Source organism: Arachis ipaensis, chromosome B5 (assembly GCF_059453495.1).
Source record: "Arachis ipaensis isolate K30076 ecotype BB chromosome B5, ASM5945349v1, whole genome shotgun sequence".
Lineage (NCBI taxonomy): Eukaryota > Viridiplantae > Streptophyta > Magnoliopsida > Fabales > Fabaceae > Arachis > Arachis ipaensis.
In genome coordinates this window covers 146,495,820-146,508,213 of record NC_142440.1, presented here as the reverse complement: position 1 = coordinate 146,508,213, position 12,394 = coordinate 146,495,820, and the positions used below count along the sequence as shown (strand labels likewise).

At 34.5% G+C, this 12,394-nt stretch overlaps 1 protein-coding gene across 1 annotated transcript; it reads left to right on the top strand.

Annotated features, from left to right (window-relative positions):
* The first annotated feature begins 804 nt into the window (after positions 1–804).
* LOC107644335 (protein CASP) lies at positions 805–10,407 on the top strand. Its single transcript, XM_016348177.3, has 19 exons — positions 805–1,183; positions 1,495–1,605; positions 1,800–1,978; positions 2,499–2,648; positions 3,472–3,560; positions 4,090–4,199; positions 4,401–4,495; positions 5,248–5,303; positions 5,673–5,838; positions 6,293–6,385; positions 6,495–6,623; positions 6,916–7,035; positions 7,204–7,290; positions 7,552–7,659; positions 7,813–7,956; positions 8,065–8,166; positions 8,728–8,807; positions 9,855–9,947; positions 10,042–10,407. Exons 1-19 carry the CDS (start codon positions 1,099–1,101, stop codon positions 10,100–10,102), a joined length of 2,058 nt encoding a protein of 685 aa, XP_016203663.1. The 5' UTR covers positions 805–1,098; the 3' UTR covers positions 10,103–10,407.
* The last annotated feature ends 1,987 nt before the right edge of the window (positions 10,408–12,394 follow it).

Sequence of the window (12,394 nt, the reverse complement as noted above, 5' to 3'; positions counted from 1 at the left end):
GCAAAACAAGCAGAAGCAGAAGTTCAAGCAGTCACAGAAGAAGAAGCAGGACAGTCACAGAAGAAGAAGCAGCGCCGGCGAGATCCCCCTTCCGATGACCACGCGGCGGCGGCGACGGCGGCGAACCCTAGAAACGAATAAGTAGAGCGGCGACGATGGTGAGAAGAAAAAGTGAAGTTGAAATTAGGATTGGAATTTTGAAAAAAGGGGCATGAGGAAGGAGATGGGGTTACGGGAGTGGAGTGAGGGGGGTAAGGGAAGTACGGGAGTCGAGAGTCAGAAATGGGGTGTGGGGTGAGGGGTGAAGGGTGAGGGGTGAGGGAGTGGGGGTGAGTGAAAGAGTGGGGTGAGGGGGTGAGTTACGGAGAGAGGGGAGGGGAGGGGGGTGAGTTACGGAGGGAGGGGAGGGGAGGGGGTTAATATTATTTTTAATTTTAATTATTTTTATTAATAATGAAGGGTAATATGTTAAAAAAAATAAAATTAAAGTAGAAAAGAACGATTTTATAACGTTTTGTAACGTTGAGGATGATTTTAATAACAAAAAAAAGGTCGGGAACGATTTTGATTTTCACCTTAAACCTTAAGAACGATTTCAATACTTAACCCTTAGTGCAAATTATGTTTTTGTCTGAGTCGCACGTTTTTTTCCCCAACTTGTCAGTAATGAAGATTTGACATGGAAGCACCAAAAATATATTTTGGGCCAATTAGGCTAAATCGTAAACTCAAACTTCTTAAAGCCCAAGAAAGAAAAACCCGTACCAATCGTAATGCAATTATGCAAACGGATGTTGACAAATTAATAATGACCACTACGAAGAAAAAATTGAAAATGAAAAGGGAAACACATGGATTATGAAAGAAATTATAACGAATCGTAACGAATAGAAAACTAGAAAAACCCAGCTGAAAGGCTTAAACTCTATTTTCTTCAGAAACATTCAGATCCGTTTTTCTTCCGATCACGCATCACCGCCCAAACAGTTTTTCCCGTTCTGTTAATAAACCTGTTAGTTAGTTAGGTACATAAGGATAAATAATTTGAATCAGTTGACGAAAAAGAAATTGCCATTGCCGATCCAAGAGAGCTCGGAAATGGAGGCTCCGCAAGGTGGATCCGGATCTGACAGGGACAATCCCTCAGTTTCTCCGATCTCCGTTGTCTCCGCCTTCTGGAAAGGTATTTCAATCTCTATAGCAATTCACATTACAGTTTTTCCGTCGAATACTTCACTTGCACGCTTCACTTCAGCTCCATCGCTAAGCACCTACTATTTCCATCGATTTTCGCAGCTGCATATTAGTTTCTGTGTTTATATGTGTGCTTATTTTGCATTTTGAGCCTTAATTTTTGCTTGTTCGAGTAGATGTATATGATATTTGGTGCTTGTGGAAGACTTTTAAGGCATGTTTGGACAACTATTAATTAATAAGTCATTTTGGACTCGAATAAGTTATTTCAGCGAAGAATTTTTGCTTTTTGATTTTCAGAGTTTGAGCTGGAGAAGGAGAAATCAGTATTGGATGAGCAAGGGCTTCGCATTGCAGAGAACCAGGAGAACAGTCACAAAAATAGGCGCAAACTTGCTGAGAACACTCGAGGTATTTCAATTTGATGCTTTTGCTACTTTTATTCCTTTGCTTCTCCAAATTAAGGTATTGATGAAGATACACGAAATGGTTGCAACGTGCAATTACGCAAGTGTATAAATTTGGACATGTTTTAGTTTGATTTATGTGTTTATGGTAAAGGAATGAATGTGTCTGAGAAATCATAAAAATGTGCTGCTTTACAGACTTTAAGAAAGCTTCGCCTGAGGATAAGTTAAGTTTGTTTAATAGCTTGCTCAAGGGATACCAGGAAGAGGTTGATAATCTTACTAAGAGAGCGAAATTTGGAGAGAATGCTTTTCTCAACATCTACCAAAAGCTCTATGAAGCTCCAGATCCTTATCCAGCTCTTGCATCGATTGCTGTAAGTTTCTACTGTTTTAACTTAGCTGCACCCTGTTTTTTCATGTTTCATTCCCTCCTTTGCATGAACCTATTGAACTTCTGCAAATTAATTGTATATTTGTGCACGAGATGGAACAGCGGTTCTTTTCTTTGTTGGGGGGCGGTTGTGGACAGGATGCAGTTTTATGATATTCCTTCTTAGTTGAATCAACCCTAAATCTTTGAGACAAAACTTTTGCTTCTATGATGACTCTGGTTTTCTCCCCACTTTCCCACAGTTGTTTTTTAAGGGTGTCTCTAAGTATTGAATATAAGTGAAATTGGAAGCCCTGCTATGTTCTTTGTATGTATGATTTGATTGTAGACACCAATTTAGGCTTCGTTCAGTACTTAATTATACTTCTATGAAATTTTATTTCTCCTACCTTCTAATTTGTATTTATGAAACTTGTGTGCACTGTCATGTATCTACTTTTTTGTGTATGGAAGTCAATGCACTTATCATCATCTACCTGTTCTGATATATTTTCTTGGTACAGGAGCAAGATATCAAGTTATCTGAGTTAGAATCTGAGAACAGAAAAATGAAAGTTGAGCTCGAGGAATTCAGGACAGAGGCAACTCATTTGAAGAATCAGCAGGCTACAATACGAAGGCTTGAAGAGAGAAACCGGCAATTAGAGCAACAGGTGATTAATGCTTATAATATGACGTCTCTCAATTTTGGATGAAAATTCCTGTTGCTTCCCTTAAATGTTGCTTCCTATTTTGGTTTTATATGCATTTTTATAGTCGAGGATACATTATGATGATCTGTTTTGTCTTGTAGTCATCTTATACCATTTTTTCCTCTTCCAGTTTAATTTTATGACACTTTAAAGGAATGAATATAGTTTTGTTGGAATCACTAATACAGTGTCAACTAAGGGTGGCTTTACATATAAGCTTTTATCTAATATCCAGCACTATATAACGTAACTACTCTTGAATCTAATGTTGGGTATTACATAATGTCTTCCACTTCATATAAGAGGAGAACTATGTATTACCAGGTGTTGGTGTTCCGCTATAGTTCTGGTAAAAATGTTCCCAATGATTCACCAATTTTCAACTTTGAAATTACCAGCATGTGTTGCATGTTTCATGGTGCACGCTGTGCAAAGGAGTGAGTGTGTGGGCATGCACACGCCCAGGCAAAAGCCACTGAAAAACGTGTTTGTGGTAAATAGTTTTTTAGATTGTTGTGTCCACTTGCATTGTCTATGAATAAATTTTGGCACAACGGTTTTTGGTTTTTAACTATTGGCATTTCCGGTTTTACATGTCTAGTATTAGGGAATTTCTGTGGTGAAAAAGTTATTCTTTCCCATAATTATATTCGTATTTATCTTATGATGCATTTGCATGGTTATTAGAATTCTGTGAATCTCATACATCTTTAAAATTCGATTACCATTTAGAGCTTCCTGTTTTTTCTGGGCTTCAATTTGACATTTAACTTATGTGAGCTAGATGGAAGAGAAAGTGAAAGAATTTGTGGAAATTAAGCAACGCAGTTTGGCAGAAGAGAACCAGAAAACTCTGGAAGTTTTGAAAGAAAGGTGTCTTCTTATCTCCTGTTGTATATTTTTTGTTTGGTTCATTATGGGATATTGCCAAATTTAGGTGATCTTTTTTGTGTTAGCACTCCTAGTATTGCCAAAGTAGACTACAGGGAAAAAAAAGATCTTGTAGAAGTATGGGATTAACACCCCACGTGAGAATAGAAACAATATGACACCAAGCAACTATCTGCGCACATGGAAAAGTGGTGGGATGAAAGCAAAAAAATCTGTTATAGTCAAGTATAATTAGGAAAGCAAGGGAAAGGGAGAGAGCAAACAAGGATTGACTGTGGAATTGATTGTGATGAGAAAAATGATATGACTCGTGTGAGTGAGGGAAAGTCTATCTTTGCAAATGTGTTTTCTATAGTTGGGAGTTATTCTCACTTTTTCTATAATCAATTACCTGGCTTCCACTCAGTTTGTCCTTCTTTTCTGTACTTTAGCTGAACACCATTCTATTGAAACCATCTTTATCTGCCTTACCATTGTTTATCCAGACTGATAATCACTTTATTGTATGCAGGGAAGAAGCACTGCAGGAGCAGTTGCGGCATGCCAAAGAAAGTGTTTCGAACATGCAGAAATTACATGAACTTGCACAAAACCAATTATTTGAACTCCGTGCCCAATCCGGTAATAAAATATCTCCATTTAAACTTTTGGGCATACACTATTACACTCCCTTACTTAAACCTGTAACATCAATCATTTACATTGCTATACAATCTGATCTTGGCAGTTGGCACTATGCCTTCTTTCTGCATATTGAAGTTTTGATTCACTGAATATTGTTCTATATATATACAAATAATTCTCGTGTTTTCTCAAAATCAGAGGAAGAGAGGGCAGCTAAGCAATCAGAGGTCAATCTTCTGATGGATGAAGTTGAACGAGCACAAGCAATGCTTCATGGTTTGGAAAGAGAGAAGGTGCAATGTACAAACTTTTATTTTATTTTGAATTTTGATCTTGTAATCAAGTAGCAGGTGCATTCTACAAGTTTTGCTGCTTAGAAAAAGTATATCCTAATATTAGGTTTAGGAAAAAATTAGCTAACAAGCCTATTTCAATGGTGGCATCCAAAATACCTAATGATTATGGGCATTCATTATATCTAGTTCTTTCCATTTGTTTCAGAATCTATGCAATCTCATAATCCAATATTCTTAGCTTTATTCTCGTGTAGCTTTCAGATGTGAATGTTATGGTAGATGATCCAACATACAAGAGAATAATATAAATGAATGCATTTGGGATTAAATTGGAGTAGCACCTATTGGGAAGTTAATAGCAACTTGACTGAGGTTGTTTGGTCATGTACCAGTGTATTTCTAATGAGGAAAGTGGATGATGGAATATAGTCTGAATAACAAGGAATCAAAGATAATGAAGGGGAAAACTTTAGGTGAACTTTGAGAAAGCAGTAGCTTTAAATGTTTTTTTATTTTTTTATATAAAAAAATAATTAGTTTGTCATAGAATGCAATCATTGTTTCCAAGTTCCAAGCTTTCCTAATGAGATACAATTTCAGTGTTGTACTGTTTTTTTCTCCATGTTAGGTTCCCTTTTCCAAGAAACAATTTATTGTTTCTGCCTAACTAGTAATTTTGTTACTGCTGCAATCAGTTCAAGTTCTGCCAGACTTCTGTTTGTTATATTGATCTATCTTTGTCTGTGCAGGGGGTCCTCCGGTCTCAGTTACAAACAGCTAACGAAGCAAGTGAAATTAAGAAAAGGTATGGTGGTCATTATCTTAGTTTATTTGGAAAAGTAATATTCTGTTCCTGAAGAAACAATAGTAATTGATGTACGCATTTACACATATTTTGCTATCTAAATGGATAACATCCGTGTTTAACTATTTCTACACAATGGAATACTTTTCTTTGGGATATAAGATGGTTTATCATAACCTTGTTATCCATCATACAGAAACTTATTCAGTACACATATAATTGTTATCCTCTTCCATCTATCTGTCTCTCTATATATGCATTCTCATTCCTCAGTACTGCTCAAATGTTTTTATTTTTCTTATTTTTAAATCATTTCTTTTTTAGTTTCGAACAATATTTTTCAGATTACTGTTTGCTTTTATTTTGCAGTGACAATTTAGACTCAAATAGTGTGCTTGAAAATTCTTTAAATGCTAAGGAGAAGCAAATCTCGGAACTGAACATGGAGCTGCACAATATTGAAACAACCTTATCAAATGAAAGAGAAGAACATATGAATGATGTCAAGAAACTTACTGCAATGCTCAACGAAAAGGTTATTTTCAGTAGGCCAAAGTCTTCTAAATACAGATTTGTTCATGTTATCTCATAAGTGATTGTGAATACCCAAAGATTTTGGTTCCACATTTTTGGATTGTAAGTAACTTAGTCCTCATCAGATGCATTACTAGTTGAAATACCAGCAATTATACAGAACTCCAAATCCAGTTACATGACACATGAATTAGGACTAATAGATGTTTAACCTCTCAAACTCGTTGAGAGATTGAAAAGTTATGCTTCATTGATATATATTTTTGTCTATTCTTTCTTTAGCTTGTTTTCCTTCCATCTTTTTTGAAAAAAAATAAAAATAGAAATAAAAATAAAATCTGTATAATTGTTCTCGAAGTACTCTCTTTAATTATATTATGGGCCATATGCTGTATTTTATTTCCTTTTTCCCGACCTTAAGCTCTTGGTTTTTTTTTGTGCTCCACTTAATATAGGAGGCTGCTCTTGAAGCGATGAAGAAAGAGCTTCTAGCAAGGCCAACAGAAAAAATGGTAGATGACTTGCGTAAGAAAGTGAAGATTTTGCAGGTAGATTTATTTTTCTCTGGTTTTGCTAATGTGCATTTTGGTGACCTCTCTGTTTTGGGTGTCACTGTCTATCGATCTATCTATCTAACCTTTTGTTAGCTACATGCAGGCTGTGGGATATAATTCAATTGAGGCTGAAGACTGGGAAGTGGCTACAAGTGGGGAGGAGATGAGCAGGATGGAGTCTCTTCTGCTTGATAAGAACCGTAAAATGGAGCATGAGCTGACACAGTTGAAGGTATGAATGGTTTGTTTCGCAATGGGACATACATTCGTGCCCCCACCCTCACCCTCCAAAATAAAAAGTATTTTGCAAAAGAAAAAGAAAAGGAAAAAAAATGAAAAATCATAATACATATTTCCTGGTAAGAAAGGCTTATTAGGAAAAACCATGGTTCCTACACACGTTGTCCATGTTGTGGAATTAACAATAATTTTTTGCATACTAGACTGTTCTTAAAGATAATCTGGAGGTGTTAATGCTGGCCATTTTGAAGTCTCTGTTATCTTGATTACTTTATTGTTTGTAGGTCACACTTTCTGAGAAAACATCCTTACTGGAAACAGCAGAACAGAAGATAACAGAACTTACAGCAATGGTTAATGAGCAACAGAAGTTGATACAGAAGTTGGAAGATGATATATTGAAGGTTTGGAACAAGTACCACAAAAACCACTATTAGTATTTTCTTCTGTATAGACAATTAACCCCTCATTTCCTTATTTATTTAACTTTTTTATTCAATTACAAGTTATGATGAAATTCTCTTTTTAATTTCCTGAATATATCTAGTGACTTGTTTTTAACTTTTGTATAGGGATATAGTTCCAATCCCAAAGATCGCAAAGGAAACTTCCTTGATGACTGGGATCTTTCAGAAGCTGGCAGTGGTGAGACATCTGAGGTAAATTTCCCTTTCCATAAAGGAGTGTACTGTAAACCATCACTTATCCTTTTCCTTTAGGTAGGAGTGTTAATCACTTAATCCCCTTGAAATTTAATTCAGGAAATTAAAAGATCATGATTTTGGGAAACAATAAAAGAAAAAAAAAAATAAAGACTGGCTAAATAACTGGATTTAGTGATAAATTATGAATCAAAACTTTCTGTTGCATCAATGTTCATTTGAATTTAAAGAATTCTTAATTTTCTTATTGTGCACCAGAGTACAGACCAAAGGCAAGTATCCTTAGACCCGGATCAGAGCTCAATGCTTAAAGTGATATGTAATCAGCGAGATCGATTTAGGGCACGCTTGCGAGAGACTGAAGAGGTATGCTTATTATCAGTAATACGTAGAACTATTTCTTTTTTATACATGTCCAACATTATCAGTAATACGTAGAACTATTATCAGTAATACGTAGAACTATTTTAGATATTAGATGCTATATTGTTGACTCTCTGTATCGTTAACTTTTAATAGGAAATAAGACAGTTGAAGGAGAAGATTGGGGTATTAACTGTGGAACTGGAAAAGTGCAAAGCCGACAATGTCAAGCTATATGGGAAGATTCGCTATGTCCAAGATTATAATCTTGAGAAAGTCGTTTCTAGGGGATCTAAAAAGGTGTTCTAAATGTTACTTTGTTTTAACATCATCCTATTATTTTCTTTAAGTTCATTCATTTTTCAAAAGTTTCTTTTACCCTAGTGTTGTATTGTGATTTACATTCAGTATGCAGAAGATCTTGAAAGTGGCTTCGCATCTGATGTGGAATCTAAATACAAGAAGATATATGAGGATGATATAAACCCTTTTGCAGCATTCTCAAAGAAGGTAGCTCGGCTTGGCTACTCTAGTGAAGAATAGCATTTTTCTTGTCAATTGCCTAACATTTTAAGTTGGTAATTAAGTGGCACAGTTTGTCTTTCTAATGAACTACGTTTATGCTGAAACAGAAAAGCCCGTTTCTCCAAGATAACTGAAATCATAACTATGGTTAATGCTGTCATACAGAAGTTTCCCTTAAAACTGTGTTTTTATGAAATTTCATTTGTGCAAAATGTAGTTTCAGATATATTAACGAAATTGGAAAATGGTATATGGCTAGTCTTCAGATACTTGCCACAATAACCGTCACATTGATTTAAGATCTGAACTTGCATTTGTTAAATATGCATTTTACCTGTTAGTGTTGGAGAACACTGCTACTAGCAATTACTGATGTTTAGATCTCCCTTTTCCATCATCCACATAATATATATCTGTGGTTGGAGGAGGAAAGATCTGATTGTTGGGAACTTGTAATACTTATCTATCATTATGTGGGATTCATTTTCTAACCAATATTATTTAACTTTAATTATGAACTGATCCATCTGTTTTTAATATAACTAGGAAAGGGATCAAAGATACAAGGAATTGGGAATCAGGGACAGAATTACGCTCAGCAGTGGACGATTTCTTCTTGGTAACAAGTAAGATTCTGTCTTATTTCTAATAATAATAATTTTTTTACTGCGTAAATGGTTCATAAATCTGTTCAGTCAAATAAAAAAAAATGGTTTGTTAATCTGTTCTGTTAAAGGGGGGAAAATGGTTTATTAATCTGTGCTGCTGAGGCGGTAATCTTACGAAATTCTTAAACAGATTTGCAAGGACTTTACTTGTCATTTAACTGTTTAACCAATCATGAGTAAAGAAAAATATGTGCTTTCGGGTGTTGGAAGCCCTTGTCCATCTCAATGGTTCTTGTCTTGGAAGAACTTTCTCTGCTAGTGTGGTTAGTCTGTCACGGGAGTTTTCTCAATTTTCTGGTAGCAGTTCATTTACCCTGTGTTGAGTATACCTAATTTTGTTGAACTTGATTTGCTGCTCATTGGTCTTCATCTTGTCACCTCTGTTCCTGTGTTGCCCTGTGATTCTTCATTTTAACCCACCGTTGTGATAGTACTAACCAGTTTCACTAATGTTACGACATCTTATGCTTCTGATAAGATATTCCACGCGTAAAACTGGAAGTTGCAACAACCTTTTCAACCATTCAAGTTATTCCTGATATATATACATCAGCTCCCGAAGTTACATTGCCCTATTTCCGTACTTCATTATGGTGCTGCAATGGCCATAGTCTAACTTGAAACGTAAATACAGCCTTCATTTGGTTATATATTTTGCTATTATAGATAACTACTTCTTGCACTCCTTAGCTTTTTGGTATAACTTCATTTTCACCGAAAGTTTCTAAGAGGAAGGATTTGTCTCATTCCCAAGGTAGGTTAAGGACTATAGGGCATGCCATAAAGTTATGGGTGACCTACCAACAACGATTGAACACAACATCTTTAACTTTGTTAAAATTTTCCAGTTGGGCAAATTCTTAATAATCTAATTGGCACTTGTTCTGCTTTTTTAACTGGTGCTTTGAGAAAAAACATTGAAAATTGAATGTATCGTTTATTTTTGTGTATGTGGATAAAAAAAGGTATATTACATTGTTCATTGAGAAAATAATGGTTTTGCAGATATGCTCGAACTTTTGCATTCTTTTATACTATTGGATTGCATGTCTTGGTCTTCACCTGTCTCTACCGAATGTCAGCTCTGAGTTACCTTAGGTAAATATCTGATGACCAAATTTTCACTATCGTAACTGCTACAAGATCAACTTTAGTAAATGACTATAGTCTAACCCTTTTTATTTTCCTACAGCAATGGCCCAGAGGAATTCTTGGTTGGAGAGAAGAATGTTAATCTTCCACGGGCACCATAGTGGCTATTCAACTATAATTTTCGGTGGTGGTCATTTTCTTCTACTTGAATGGTACAACTAAAATTCAGAGGTCATTTTCTCAACTTGTACGGTGCACGTGATGGGTTGGTCAATTTTTACCAATGGTGTGTGACCACATTGTCAATATTCAATTAATATAAAATAAATTTACTGTTTGTACATATGATAGTGTTGTTTAATGCAAATGGGATATAGGATATTCAATGAATACTCAATACATTGTCAATTTCAATTAACATAAAATACAAAAGAAAATGGGTACACATTGTCATTAGTCAATACAATTTTTAATGAGATATAGTTATATCTTTCTTTTCCCCGATAAACTTGAGAATGATAAGACACTTATATATAATTATAATCAATAGTTAACTAAATATTTAAAGTGCGTTTAAATATGAGTTCTTTAACAATATCAGAGAGGTTATACAAGTAATAGATGAAGGCTAAGCTAATGAGAATACAAATACATTGGCTCACAAGGATTATTATATTTGAGCCACATTAATTATTTTACTTAACTGGTTAAATTGAAATGTCCTTGTCGCAGTTGGAAAGAGAAAATGGCAATTTTGCGGGGAGATAAACTCAATTACTGGGTATTATCTCGAACGGTGGATTTTGTGTGTCTGAATCGACAATGCCAGGAAACGATTGACTGCCATTGAACATTGATAACCATGCGTTAGATTTTCATTTTTCTCCTTGATAATTCATTTATTTCTCAATATTTACTAGAGTGAGGATCATATTACATGATAAACTCACTAGACTCAATAGGATTCACATTTATTACTACAAGGTCTAGTACTCTAGTAGTTGTTAGCTATATCCTCTCTGCTGAGTTTTACTTTTCATCTTTTCTAAACATATTCTTAAGAAACTCAAAGCAATAGCATTAGATGAGGACGGTTTAAATTAAATTTTTATATAGCAAGATTTATGAACATCGCCAGCCACCCTTAAATTAATCTAAACAGTTCTTTAATTGAGAAGACTGAGTTTTGGCACATATAATTCTGGAATAATAAAAGAAAGGGGGGAGGGGGAGTATTTTTGACATAATCATTCAGCTTTATTATTTGCTACAAAACATCTTCACTCTTATAGTAAATATCTCAAAAATTATATGAAATTCCTAATTAATTAATTAATAATAATAGTATATTAGAATTTTAAGATTAATACTAAATAGTAAATACCCACTAAAAATTACACACATTTTCCTCAATATATATGAAAAACAAGAATATAAAATGTGTACTGCTAACAATTTTGAATGTTGTCCTTAGCTAAACTTGAACCAAGATTAAAACTAATCCTAGAGAAAGACGTCATTGGTTGTTCAACATGAAAACAACACTTCTTTGAAGAAAGTGAGTTGGGTTAGTGATTAAGTATTGTCATTAATCGTCCAAAAAATGTGTTAAGAAGTTTCCTTTATAAGAATAGCTGTTCCCTTCAATTGGTTAACTATAATATAATTCCTCTTTTTGACCATACTCGATAAAAGGTAAAGGAAGAAATGTCTACAAACTTTGCTGTCATATTCATCATGATCCCTTGTGAACTTGATCTTCAATAGTGTAGCGTAGCAGTACAACCTATCTCAATTAATTCATACCGTTAGTATGGCAAACATGATTATTGTCAACATCCTTTAAGAGGCTTCAAGGGGCAAATCTCCAAGTGGTTTCACAGAAAGGAAGGAAAGAAAAGAAGAGAGAGGGGGGGGGGGGGGGGGACCATATTTATTTTAAAGGTGACACAGAAAAAAAATTGATAATGTCACTCTATCTTCACGTAACTTTTTTTTTTTTGTATAAATTTGTAGAGAGATGAGTAGTATTATTAAAATAGTTACCTTTAAAATTTTAAAAATGCTGCGGTCAGCAATATTGTTTTGTTACAATATTGTTCTGGAGACTTTATTTTCTCATTTCGTAATTCAATAACATTAGAGTAATCTTTCTAAGAAACTATAGGAATTATTTATTACCAGCTTTTAACAAAGGCCTCCTCAATGCATCCCATATCCAAGCAAAAGAGAATGGTGGGGAAAGATGAACCCCAAGATTGGAGGCTTCACTTGTGCCATAACACACGATCATATATGACTGTGTTTGGTTACAATGATAAGACAAGATATTGACATAAAAGATAGATATACAAAAATTAATATTTTAATATTTTATTTAATGATATATTAAATATAAAAAAAATTATAAAATTTTAATTTAATATATTTTTATAAACAAATTTAAAAAAATA